General features: G+C 34.7%; 1 protein-coding gene across 1 annotated transcript; it reads right to left on the bottom strand.

The window, feature by feature from the left end:
- Nucleotides 1-9,956: 9,956 nt before the first annotated feature.
- On the bottom strand, nt 9,957-14,391 carry LOC128190685 (39S ribosomal protein L16, mitochondrial-like). The gene is made up of 4 exons (XM_052862817.1): nt 14,277-14,391; nt 12,170-12,229; nt 10,843-11,009; nt 9,957-10,556 (listed from the first exon to the last, which is right to left on the bottom strand). Exons 1-4 carry the CDS (start codon nt 14,359-14,361, stop codon nt 10,104-10,106), a joined length of 765 nt encoding a protein of 254 aa, XP_052718777.1. The 5' UTR covers nt 14,362-14,391; the 3' UTR covers nt 9,957-10,103.
- Nucleotides 14,392-14,419: the final 28 nt, after the last annotated feature.

Raw genomic sequence — 14,419 nt, 5'->3', positions numbered from 1 at the left:
TTTCGAAAGACCGGTGAACCCCTTCAGTTGGAAGCAAGGATGCTCGTCTGGTCGCACGATACGGTCTACAGTGTTGAGGTTTGTAATGCACAGTACGTGCGGGGATTTCCCGACCCCTTCCCCGACTGTATTGATTTCACACTCGACTTCTTCCCTCATGATTCTGAGAGGCTTTGAAGAATCCAATGCGCTGGTCATGTCGGCGGAGCATTTTTTTGCAATTCTCCAAAACAACGTTTGTGAATCTAAATTTTCCTGTAGAGGAACTTTGACGAGGAAATACAAATGCATGGCTGCAGTGCCTGGGAAAATGGGAAAGTCCTTCATAGGTTCTGTCATATAACGACGCATATCCACCATAACATCAACTGGAATATTGAGGATTTTAACAGTAGGTTGGAGTGATTTTTTCAGTCGTTTGGCGAATGCTATAGACGCAGCGGCCATGATGGCTCCAGAGACCAAAATATGTTGTTGCTTGCAGTTTGAGAGAAATTGAAATGATTTCGTTCTGTCCATATTCAATCGCAACGCCTCGGTCCGTTCTGGCTTCGATCTAAGAAACCCGATTTCAGAGAAGAAGCATCGCTCGTAGGCGGTTAAAGCATCCATAGATTGTTTAATATCACTGCGTGTTGGTACAAATATGGACCTTTCTCTCCATGATACAGGTTTTAAAAAGTGTTCAATTGGAGGCAGGATTTCTCTTTGTTCGAGATCTTTTGAACTATTGAATTCCTCATTCAGTTGAATGTTTTGTAAAATCTCTAAAAAATCTCTCAACAGGCATACTAAGTACATTCCATCTATTAAACTATGATGAAAAGACAATGCAAATGAAAAATTGTGCAAAAAACGATCTTTGTTACGTATCTGGCAACCGGAGCAAACATCGCCATTTTCTTGAATTATACTCCTTGTTTTTTGTATGATGATTCTCCACAAGGGGCCATCAGCTAAAAACTTCTTTTTGAGTGCTTCTTTCAGGAGATCTTCTGTCGACAAATACGACACACTGCAGTCAACACTACGGGAATTCCTCTCGACGAAATGAAAGCGATGTTCCGTGTCTTCGTCGATGAACATGCGCAACATTGGATGCTGCATTTGAAGACGTTCCATTGCTTCACGAACTTGGGACAGAGTAACACATTGAACACAGTCAAGATGGACCACCTGGACACACATATCGATGCCTTTCTTGTAATACGTGTGATACATGGTCTCCAATCTACCCAGGGTACGAACTGGAGCACGTTTAGCTCTACCCCCGCTCATTTCTCTGCCGTCTATCATTTCATTTGTGACAACCAACTTCTTGACATTCATTTAAATAAAGCTCCCAGGCATTATAGCATTATCATGACGGTCCCTATCTACCCCCGCGTTACATAAGATTAAAACATATACCAAAGCAAGTAAACAATGTGTTAACGCTGTGGGTTAAATATTGTTGTTTATTGGTTACGGTACTAAACCATCGATGTACATCACAGTTTATCTATCCATTCCCTTGATCTGCTAGCTTACTCAGTTGTATTTACGGGAGTGGTCTCAATGTATCTTTGTTTAGTGGAAAAGAAAATCGTATCACAGTGACGTTGCCTTTCTTTTTTTTTAATTGCGAATTATAACTTTCCAACAAATCTCCTAATCTTATGTTGAAAAAAAAAAACCAAACAAACATTCCCCTCCATAAAAAAATACCCCTCCCCCACCAAAAAACAAAACAAAAAAACCCCCAAAACACCTTTGGTTGGACGGGTTATTTCCTTGTTTTTTAATTGTTTAAATTTCCACTCGTGTTGAATAATTCTAGCTGTGTTAATAAAAGTTAATCCATTTTCAGAAAAAAAACTGCTGACACTTGAGCACACCTTGTTTTTGACATCTTTCTAAGAATACGCTCTTATTGTCAAAAATCATCACATCATCATACGTCGTTTTTAAATATTGTTTTCACACACTCTACCAGCAATAGTTTTGAAAGATAAACAGAAAAGATTTAATCGTTTGTCCTAATTTTTATCAAGGAAATGTGTAACAATCTATACAATATGTAAATGCAAAAAAACATTTTATAAGGCAAAGCATATTTAACCCCATTGAAGTGAAAATAGATCTTGACCAAAAATCAAAAACATTTGAAAATAGCATTCTACTCTAATTTATCATTATAATCTACTGTCTCCCCAAATGTTTATGTAAAGGAGAAAATCCGAAAACTGTCCATTCTGTGAGAGAAAGAACTGTTCGAGGCCTGAAGGGCCGAGAACAGTTTTTTCTCTCACAGAATGGACAGTTTGAGGATTTTATCCTACTTAAAACATTTTTTCTATTGTTAACTTAATAAACTGTCTCAGGTGTTGGCATGAATGATTGCTAAGATTACGTAACACTCTTGATTGTCCATTTAAATACAACAACAAAAGGGGTGAAAATAATTGTGTATTGTTGAACTTAATGGACAGTGCCAGGCAAGTTTATATTTAAATGATACTTAAGGTGATTTCTGACTACTCTCTGGGTTAAACTCAATGAGAAAAGATGTCTTCATCAGATTGAGATTTGACGCAATCAAAATTTAGAGATTTAGAAGAAAGTGTAAATACGGATGGCATTTTGAGTGACATTTTAGACACGGTAAATAAAAGCAGTAAACCACCGACACGGTTTGATTTAAGACTGGATTTGTTCACAGATGTATCTGAAGAAGAATTATTAGAGGCTAGTGAGTGAAATAATTCATGGAAAAGAGGGAAAGGGGGAATTCAAGTGATGGCCAGTGTGGAAAAAAAGATGAAAATGTGCGATCCCTTTGATTCCAATCGCACTGCACCTAGTGAAATAAATATTGCCGCTGGAAATATGTCTTTCTCATTCAAATTCTGATATGTTTCAGGAGTCACATTTACAGAACCATTCACTGAAATGGTCAGCATATTTGTTGTGCATGTATGCCTTTCTCCATAGATGATAAATTCATATTGTTGTAAAATAATATTTTAAATACTAATGTTGGTATTTATGTTTATATTTGAATTAAGTAAATTTTCCTAACTGTTGAGGACCATGGTTGGGTATTGGTTTCAACATTTAAAACATGTACATTAAGTTACCTGTAGCTGTACATTAAGTTGGACAATCTATAAAGTGTAATTAAACTCGTCATACTCAAGTGTATGTTTGACAACAAAGTAGCTCTGACGGAATCCCTTAAAACAAATCGTTTTAAAACAAAGGTGTGTTGCAACGGTAAAATATAAATATGTAATTAAATGAGACTAAGGGGACATGATGCATGTCTTCTCAGAACTTATTTCATTTCGTGTAAACAAGTGCGCACCTGTGCTGATCCCAACAAAAAACTGCTGAATTGCACACGGTATAAAATCTGCGTCATTTATAACAAAAATCATTTCCGCCAAATAGGATACAAAATTTAATTGTTTCGTTCTGAGCTTTTTAAAATTCTGTTTTGCCTCTCCTGAATCGAATATAATAATGTCATTTATCAAAGAAAATCATAAAGATAAAAAAAATTCTGATGATTTTTTCGTGTTTGTAGATTAAAATCGTAATTGTTAAACATAAAAAGTGGCCACTTAAAAGCATCGCGATTAAATCGGTTTTTTTAATGGATTCTCCTAGCCCTTTGAAATGGATATTTTATATCCTAAAATATAATATACCTGTAATATACACCCTATAAATATCACTTTAAACTCATTCTACCGTGTGCACCCAGGGCATGTATTTAGGTGAACCTGCGTAATACATTAATTTTGTAGTCACGACTTCTTCACGCATTTTTCGTTGATATTGTGCAACTGATCAAAGAATATAATGACGTTATTTCCCAAATAAGTTTAAACATTTTGCACGAAATAAGTGCATTCGCGGGTCAGGATGTCACCCCCTCCCCCTTTCTTTTATTACAGGAAGGTTTGTAAATAATTAAATTTACATCGTAAAGTAATCACATTTACGCTTTGGAAACCCTTATCACCATAAGGCCATTGCAAGTTTTTTCTTTGTTTAGCGTCCACCCAAAACTCAAAAACCTATCTTTCTATCGGGTAAAAAAAACACAAACCTTAGAAAAAAAACCACAACTTTAAAATTTCAACAAAATAAAATTTGTTATATATTTTGAAGTATTTTTCTTCATTTTGTAACAAAAATAACAAATACCTACTATATGATTTCCATTTTGAATGTTGTTATATTTGATTTCTGATCTGGATCCTGAGCCCGACATAAGAAAGCAATCTAATTTTATGAACAACAATTGTGTGTATTTTTTCAGTTTTACATCTAAAAACCAATCCGTCCGCGGACGCTAAACATAGAAAAACTTGGAATGGCCTAAACCTCCAACGAAAATGAGTTTTCAGACTGAAGCTACTAATGTATCAAATATAAAGATTTCTCAATAAGTATTCACATACTTGATGTAATAAGCAGATGTGCAGCTATCTGACTACGAGGTTTTTGTCAAGATCCCCTAAAAGTTCCACACATATCCCACTTTGTCATGAACCCAGTACAGTTCAGCCCGAAATATTTTGATTTTAGGTTTTTCCGTCACTTTTACATAATTTTCAAACATGAAAACTTTATACTAAACTCTAATGTATGAAGCAGTCCCGTTCTGGGTACTGCTATGAATAAAAATTCAAATTTTTGAAATTATTTACATTTGTCCCCTACCCCTATTTAAATGAAACATTTTTAAAGTTACAGCTATACAGCTGTCTGGTCCATATAAGGGAGCTTGTTTTTTGTTGTTTTACTTTTGTAATACGCCGCTGTCGCATCTCTTAAACAGCGAAAATTAAGAAGATGGAGTTTTGGGGAGTCATAGTCAGAAAATAAAGAAGTTAAGCATCTAGCACCGAGAAAAAACAAATATAAACTACTTTGTGGTAGCCCTGATAACTCGGCGCCTGGTGAGATGTCGTAGTCCTCAATCACAGATTCCCACCAGGGCTACGTTCAAGATGGTAGCAGCTATCCACGGGCACCTGATGCTATACATTTTTATCATATTGAAAAATATTACCATCTACATAATATTGCACAAGGTGTATTATTACTAGTAAAGAATATATAGCGTCAGGTGTCTGTGCAGCTAGCCTAGCTGCTAGGTCGAAGATACTAGTATCAGGTACAATGTATAAAATTACTGAACAGACCGCTATTTAAGCCGCTGGATCTCTGATTTTATGTTGTAAGTACATGTATTCAACTTAAGACTTCACATATCAACATCATTTGTTAATTTCAATCGGAAATACTAGTACATGTATACATATTTTCAATTCATAATAACTTATGGGATGAACAAAATTATATAAAATTCATGTTTGTGGTAACTGATGTAGCCATCTTTACTTTGATCAGGTCTAGGCAACCTCCGTTTTTGGAGGATAGCTCAATTTCAAGATGGCTGCTGATTTTTACCATATATGGAAAGTCACTTTGCATTGTGGGTGAAATTATCCTCCATTTTTGGAAGATAGCATGGGTATATTTCAAAGGCTTCGTGCATATCTTTAATGAGAAAATGCAAGTATCACCGGGGAAAATAAGGTGATTCTATATATCCGGCGACAATAAAACTAAAATGCTTTAGATGGTAAAAAGCACTTTATTTGAACTTTAGGTCGGTATGGGTGATTTCTGGGAATCCAAAAACTACACCCGAACAATCCGAAACCTAATCCCTCTCTGTCGACAATGGTGTATAACACAATATAAATAAGAATTGAAAACAATAGAAATTAGCACTTAAGCACGAGTGACATATGTCATAGAGTAAAACCTCAATATGAGTGAGTCAATTAAATCAAAGGTGGGGTGTAAGAGTTAATAAAGTAATTAAGCAATTATAACTGAAGTGAATTATTGTCTTGTACAAAGGGAAAGGTATATTTATGAATAGATAACAGTTACTCAAATTTCACTCCATGATAATTCCCACGCGCTTCGAAAAATGAGACGTCCTCGTCTAAAAATCATCGGAATGATTTGTAGGGAATGTGCGGTCTGTATCTCAGCGTCGTTTGCTTAGGTCTTGGCCGGAATATGCAAAATGTGTTCTACATTGCGGAGATCCACAACTGCAACACGGCATTCTGGGCTGAACCATATTTAAAACGAACCTTTGTCGTCGGTCCCCACACCAGGAAAATATTCCTAGGATACGAATGCAATAAATCGGTCGCTTAAAAGAACATATTAGCATAATGGCAAAGAAATCCACACACGAAACACACAGAACGAGAACAAGTGTTCGCAGGATGACGTCATCCCGCTCTTGTTACATGCTGGATGGAATCCAGGCGTAGAGTATGTCCGTGCAAGTCCTGGGATGTCCAAAACTCGAAAAGCAGCGACGTTGGTATATGGTCGTAAAAGGCGGTTGAATCTTCTGCTCTTGGGTTGTATTATCGGCGTTTGTTGATGCTCTTGGAAAACTCGCTCGGTTGCTGGTACGCAGGATCTAACTGCTACAAAGTATATGTAGCAGTCCCGGGTAAAATACCCGGATTCTCCACCAAACTATCACCGGGGAAAATAAGGTGATTCTATATATCCGGCGACAATAAAACTAAAATGCTTTAGATGGTAAAAAGCACTTTATTTGAACTTTAGGTCGGTATGGGTGATTTCTGGGAATCCAAAAACTACACCCGAACAATCCGAAACCTAATCCCTCTCTGTCGACAATGGTGTATAACACAATATAAATAAGAATTGAAAACAATAGAAATTAGCACTTAAGCACGAGTGACATATGTCATAGAGTAAAACCTCAATATGAGTGAGTCAATTAAATCAAAGGTGGGGTGTAAGAGTTAATAAAGTAATTAAGCAATTATAACTGAAGTGAATTATTGTCTTGTACAAAGGGAAAGGTATATTTATGAATAGATAACAGTTACTCAAATTTCACTCCATGATAATAACTATCACCGTGCAAAATTCACTGTTTAATTATAACTTTATTTTGGACTTTTCTTTTAAAATTCAACATCTGTTTCGTAATATTTTCTCACATTTTATTTCTTACAAAGTTACTTATTTATTTAGTGATTGACATTTTTCGGACTCTTAATGTGATTTCAAAGAGACAGAGTGTCATGTCTCAAGGACTGTTAATCTCTTAAAACAACATTGTGCAATTATCAGTTTTTCATTTCTTGGACATCAAAGACTCATTGAGTTTATTTAATTATTTTATATCTGTAAACCTTTCACTCAGCTTACTTATGTCATCACTTGTCAATTTATACTTATTGTTCAGATTCTTATAAATAGTTATGTACAATTGTCAATCGGCAGTCTGGAATACGGTGGCCAGCCTCGGCCACGTCCGACTCACCCAGAGTCTTGAGTCTGGAGGTCATTACTGGCCATATCCGACTTGTTTGTAAAATGTCTGTCTGTTAAAATGTTTTAATGTTGCCATCGTTGAATCTCGGCCAATAAATACGGAATCCTTCATCACTTGGTTTATTTCTCTGGAACTGTATACTGGTGGACCTTCGGGAATACGGCAAACCTACCCTTCGTTTTTACCTTACGGCCAACAGCGCGCCTACACCTTATACCTTATACCCTTTACGCCAACATTCCCTCACCCGGTTCGTACTGCACACGACCGATACAGTTGCAGAAGAATTCTCTAGCACCGTAAAATCTACGCGGTCACACAAGCACCAGACCATATGGGAATTAAAGTTAAGGAAATAAACTAATGATTGTATGCGGCGATTTGAAATTCTATGTATAGTATTTTCACAATATGCTTTGAAAGTGTGTACTTCCTGTGTTCAGTTTTACAAATGACATAGACTATTTACATCTGTTTCATTTAATAAAAATCACAAACTAGTGATGTTTATTCCTCATTAAAACATTAATGAGTTCATTCACATTTAGAGACACATAATAGATATCTTGATCTGCTATATTGTATATGTACAAAGTAAATGTTTGCATATATACCTTAGGAACTTTGTAGCTCTTATTCTAATTAATTCACAGGTTATTAAGTGTCATTTAAATTTAATCCCTTCACACAAAAAGACATTTTTGAATTTTATTAATCAAAATGATTCCATTTATAGATATTAATTATCCTGAATATTGAAAAAAATGTGAGAGTCTTCACATTAAATATTTTTCTTTAAAATCAGCCCTGCAATTATTTAAACTTAAATATTTATTAAATATTATCAATAAATATACTTACTAATAGCTAAATAAGGTGATATTTTTATTGTCTAATAATTATATTTTATTCATAGTTAACTCCCTTTGTAAAAACAGAATTAATTGCCCTTCATCAGTTCATGTTAATCTGAAAAGATCCACCAGGGGGCGCAAACATCTATCCTCCAATTTTGGAGGATAAAATCTATCCTCCAAAAACGGAGGTTGCCTAGACCTGTTGATGCTTAGCATAAAAAAAGTTAGGCTACGGATATCTACGTAGCGGCTGGGCTAGCTTACCGTTCAACAGCCTAGCTGCTACGCAACCTTTTGCAGCAGCTACGATCTTGAACGCATCCCAGGCATTGCGGTATGATACAAAGATGTTCCAGGCAAACTGCCGTAATGTAGTCGAACACGTTCGTCAATGACTTTGCACAAAGGCATGCAGTACGATTCCGGCGGGTATCTAAGATGGTCCATAGCTCAACGACAAAATTACACAGAACAATTTCATGAATATTATTAGGAATGACCCATAGATGTTTAGGTGGTTCCGTGCGCAGAGGATGTTGAATTGAGCAAAGTCAAGGTCGGCAATCATTCGGTCGCTCCTAGAGATGTACTAGATAACGGAGGACTCCAATGATGTTTTCCACCCTTTCTTATCCAAACTGTTTAGGTACGGAAAAGTCATTGAGAAATGGAACATCGAACCGGTACCCCATCCATCATTTTAAAAAATGAGGTGTGGCAAAGTTAATCTCTCTCCCATGTTTTTGTAACGTTTTTGTGTTCGATACAAGAATCGGCTGTTCAGCCTGGGCAAATAAAAAAGTGAAGGTTTTGAAATATGTGCAATTATTATCCCTGCTCTTTGAACTGTTGAATGAGTTCCGGGGCTGCAGCATACTAACCAGGCAACAAGCCAATCTCTCTCTCTCTCTCTCTCTCTCTCTCTATATATATATAAACACACAATCGCGAAAGCCTATTTCAGGCATGTAAGAGTATATATGTTAACCTTTCAAACCTGTTTCTGTTCTGGCTTTTCCGTGTTGATTTATCAGCCGTCAAACACAGGCGCTCCGAACATCCCGATTTTCTCATATTATATACCCTTTAAGAATCAGGTGACAAAATGAGAATCGAATGGGATGGCGTACATGAAACCAGAATCAGCACAATACTACCACTAAAATGTTTTTGATTATAACTCCGCTACATTTAATTTGGAAAAAAACCCCAATCCCACTTGAGATAAAGTCATTTTTGTCTGAATTCTTAGAAAAGGCTTTGTTTTTTTTTTTAATGAAGAATAATCATTTTAAATTTTCTGTTCTAAGAAAAGCCTTATTTATAACAATAAGATGCAACATTAATTAAGTCAAAATGAAGTAATGCACAGGAACTGAGGACAATAAAATAATAATGAAATAAAAGATTCTGTTGACTTACAACATCTGAAAAGTCGCTGTTTGACATTAAACATGATTCAGGTGTATATTTAAACCAGCCACATTTCTTGGAAATTTAAAATAGAAAACTACTCTCAGTTGCTTATAATTGTACACAATTAATTCTAGAGTAGCATTAAATTTTACTTAAATCAATCTGATTAAAATAAGATCTTTGATCCGCTCTGACAAATGTGTAGCGACATCGAATTTGTCAGAGCGGATCAAAGATCTTATTTTAATCAGATTGTACTTAAATATAACTAAAACTGAAAGTTTTGGTACATTTGATCAATGTTTAATTTACCATAGAAAGGTATAGTACAAACTGAATAAACTACAACACTGCAATGTTTCATGAGAAAATAAATAAAAGACCTGGAATTGATACTGGTAAAACAGATTTATTAGTTTGTAATCTATTCAATATTTACCAGACCATTTTAAATCATATGGACTGAGGTCTTTTTTAATTCCAAGAAAATTGTTTCTTGCACAATATCTGAATGAAAATGGGTTTAGATTATTTGTTGCAATCCAGTTCTTTTGCTCCGCTTCTTTCTGTAGAATTTCAGCACTGATAATTCGTGCATCAAAAGGACACTGAGCAGCCACATGGCGTAACATTTTGTAAACTTGTTTATATTCAATTTCTCCACCCACTTCCAGAAGAATCCTTCCAGCTTTCACAGGAGTAACATAATGGGAAATGGAGCTTTTCCCTTTTCCCATACGTTTTCCAGTTCCCTTTTTTGTTACAGGTTTCCATGGCGGTTCTATACGCCATTCAGCAAACATTACATTTGTTAATTTACTATTGATGTACAGTCTCCAGGCATCCATGTGTTTATGACTCAGGTATCCTCCATCTAGAGCCTACAATAAAAAAGATCATCTTTAAACGACAAATACTTCTAAATCTTAGCAGAGCTTGATTAAGAGCTAAGACTCAAAATTGTGCATTTATAAGAAAAATCCTTCAACCCTATTGAAAAAATCATATGCAATCTTATCTACAAACTGCAGCAATTTACAAATTTAGCACATGTGCAAAGGAAGAATTATCAAAATAAATAAAGATTAGAGCAAAATGAACAAAAATGCCACATCAATCAATCAACAAGCAGGCATTGCCATGTTACACAATATGAAACTGTATGACCTGTACTCCGTATTGTCCGTAGTTCAGCTTGTTGTGGATCGGCTCCGGTCCCCGGCAGTATTTGGCCTCACTCCTCTGCTGTACAGCCAGGTTACTCGCTGTGTGTAACACGGGTGGAGGAACCTTATCCATCATTCTCAACTTTTTCTTCTCAGGAATTTCAATATCTGTTAGAATAATGATCGGGAATTCCAAATCTATATCATATTGACTCGAACTAAAATTCTATTTAACAGTGAGTTAGACCACAAACTGACTTCGCTGTAGTGCGACTTAAATGAAATCAAACTATCTTTAATCTGACTGAAATGAAACCATGGTTCAACTAATGGAGAGACTCTGGTCAAGGTAGTTAAAAGAATGCATAGGAAAACAAAACCTCCAAATTTTGCTTTTATGAACCAGCATAACATGCTTTCTGGTAAATTTGAGCACACATACTTAAGATTTAACATGTTAACATTATTTTAACAAGACACAGACCAATGTGCGTTCAAACATGGACATGTGCACCATAAGTTTGCCTTTCTAAGGTGGTTCAACTCTAGTTAATGTTCCAACTAGCCCAATACGACGTGATTTTGAATGACAGCAGTTATCAATGGAATTGAAGGTAAATTACTTGACCAATTTTATAGAAATAAACAGGTAGTGAAAGTAATTGATGCACAGGATCATGCACAAGACAAATAAAGGGTCATAACTCTAAATGTTAAGAACTTCCTACGCATCGTTTGACCTCAGAATGTTATGTGAAATGAGGCACTACAAAAAAGGGACATAAAAATGCTTGGCGGATCTAGATATTAAATATAATCCTATATCAAAATGATATTGTTGATGACACCTGTGAATTCACATTATTTTCTCTTACAAGCTTTTTAGATTGTGCTTGTGTCTGTCTAAATTGAATTAATTCATGGTCTTTTCACCTTCTTGCTGAAAAATATGCTGAAATGTTTATAATTGATGCTCATGCACTGTTGAACGAAAAGCTGAGCTAGCAATATTTATTTATGGAACATCTAAAATTATGAATTTTGATGATAAATTTAGAATTTTTAGATTTTACATAGCATAATTTTTACAAAGTTCATACTTTTAACCTTGCAAGAAAATTCAGTTATGGTTTTGAAAAATTTTCAATTCATGGTATTTGCGCAAAATGAGCTGTAGTGTCTCTTTTAACATTTCTCTTAATTTGTTCATTTAATTTATAATTAATATTTGTATTTATCTTTAAACAGTTTAAACATAACACCAAGAGCATCCTTTTTTATTTGTTGCTGGATTTCTCCTATTTAATTATTTCACCAACATTACTTACCGTCATAATTTGGTGCTACCTTTATCTTCATATATGCTGCACTTTGAACATAACTATGTGCTGAAAAAAAAGAAGAATGATCCCACTGATAAACAATAAATAAACCATGCATATATGTTGTTTAAATACATATGCTATCAAATAATTATTCCATCTCTATGGTATAAAGATCAAAAATCTTTTATCAAATTTAACCATCTTCTTAATGTTTTTTTTTTTATGAGAATTAGCTTTCTGTATAAACGTTTCTTCTTATAAATGAAAGAAAAATGATGAAGCTCACATAACCCATGCTCCCCAATTACTTGACAATGGTACACATAATGGATGGCAAGGTATGCATAAAATATGGGGTCCACAAAAAAAAAGAATCGATAAAGGGCATAACTTGCGAAAAACTTCCTGCAAGTATGCACATCCTTCTATTCTTTTGTCTTTAACAATTAAAATCATTCTAAGTTTAGATGGGCCTAAATTTCTAGAAAAATAAAGAAATCAATATTTCCTGGTAATATGCACATCTAGACCTTGTGTCCTAAATACATACAAAGTTTCAAAAAATTACACACACCAATTTAAAAGGAGTTGTGCTTACTTAAAACAGGACTGAAAGACTGACTGACGAACCAGTCAAAAACCTTAATATTGATTATAGCCCTCAAATTTCATTGCGAAGGGTATAATAAAACAGGTAGTGAAAAATTATTGACTCATCCTGGGGACAATGAGCTGTTACAGTTTTTTAACCACCAAACTCAAAATCCAATAAATACATATCATCAAAAGATGACGAAGTATATATTTGTTCCCTATCATATCGTGGGTTCTATGGTATCACGTTAATTCTGTTTACGTCTCTGCGTACTGGCACTGTACCAATTATCGGCTATAATTTTACGTTTTCTTTTCGTGTTTCCTTATTTCTTGATAAATTTGAATAAAACTTGACATATTTTAAATGGTGAACTCCTAGTTTATCAATCTGTTAGATTATATTATCATTTAGAACCCAAACATATTGTTTTTGTGCTATTTAGCACGCTCCGAATTTGCCGAGTTTTTACGATTTACTTGACCAGTTATCGGCTTCGTGATAATAACACAATAAAATCCCTTTACATGTTGATTTTATATTCTGCGAAGTTTAAATTGAATTATGTCCCTTGCAGGGTCAGCCTATAGGTCGTAGGGGTTATTATACATAAACGAAACTCATAAAATTATCCGTTTATCATCATACGTTAATAAATAAAAACGTATGCTGTTCAATACATAATTGTGCAATCAGGCGTTCAACTGCACCATGAATCTCTCAGAATTTAATGAATTTCTTTTGTTTAGAAATTTTATATGTATTGATATTATATGTGAAATCAAAGAAGAGATATAATAATGTATCACAAAGAGGTCATATTCTATTTTTAACTTATTACGTCACTTTCCCCATAGCTGAAAGTGCAAAGATGTAAATCAGTGGTAAACAATGATCGTTAAAGCTCATGTTTAAAACATATTCAAGAACGTTTTCAAGCAAACTTACTTTTCTTTATTCGAAACAGACGACTGAATTAAAAAATCTCGGATAGTCGCATGCTATAAACCCAAACCCTCAGTTTAGCCGATAACTGTTCTTAGCCGATAACTGGTACAGTACCAGTATAGTAGCACACATTGAAATTGACATTTGACGTCAGGATATTTCTTGACATAGTATTAAAAAAGAGGCACACTGAACATCTCTGAGGTATATAATAGAGGAATCTCAAAATAACATTAGTTTTGGGAAATATTTCCGTATTGAAAGGTTTTTCGACAAATTAATTTAACTATAAAAACTGACTCTGAACAGTTTAAACTACAACATATGCAACCATTAAATGATAATCTTAATACTGAGTCAATAATTCCAAACATTACTTTTAAATATATTGAATTAAAATATTATTTTGTGTGCGATATGTACATAGGGCATTATGAAGAAATAAGTTTTGTTATTGTTTCGAATTTCCTCGGGATGCATTTATCATAATCCTGCATCCTATATTAACGCAAATATAAATTAGGTATTAAACGGAAATGATGATTAAATGACACTGTTTCTACATACGCTTCGACAATGATTTTATCACCCAAGCAGCGTTTGTGTTATAGAAGTTTAAGAACACCTTCGTCGACATCGTGACCGACATCATCGGCCGAAAACTTAAATCTCAATCTTGAAAACGCTTTTGTTTAAATATAGAGCAAGCA

This window comes from Crassostrea angulata, chromosome 6, assembly GCF_025612915.1.
Source record: "Crassostrea angulata isolate pt1a10 chromosome 6, ASM2561291v2, whole genome shotgun sequence".
Classification (NCBI taxonomy): Eukaryota; Metazoa; Mollusca; class Bivalvia; order Ostreida; family Ostreidae; genus Magallana; species Magallana angulata.
The sequence above is the reverse complement of the archived record's forward strand: the minus strand, read 5'-3'. Positions and strand labels throughout refer to the sequence as shown.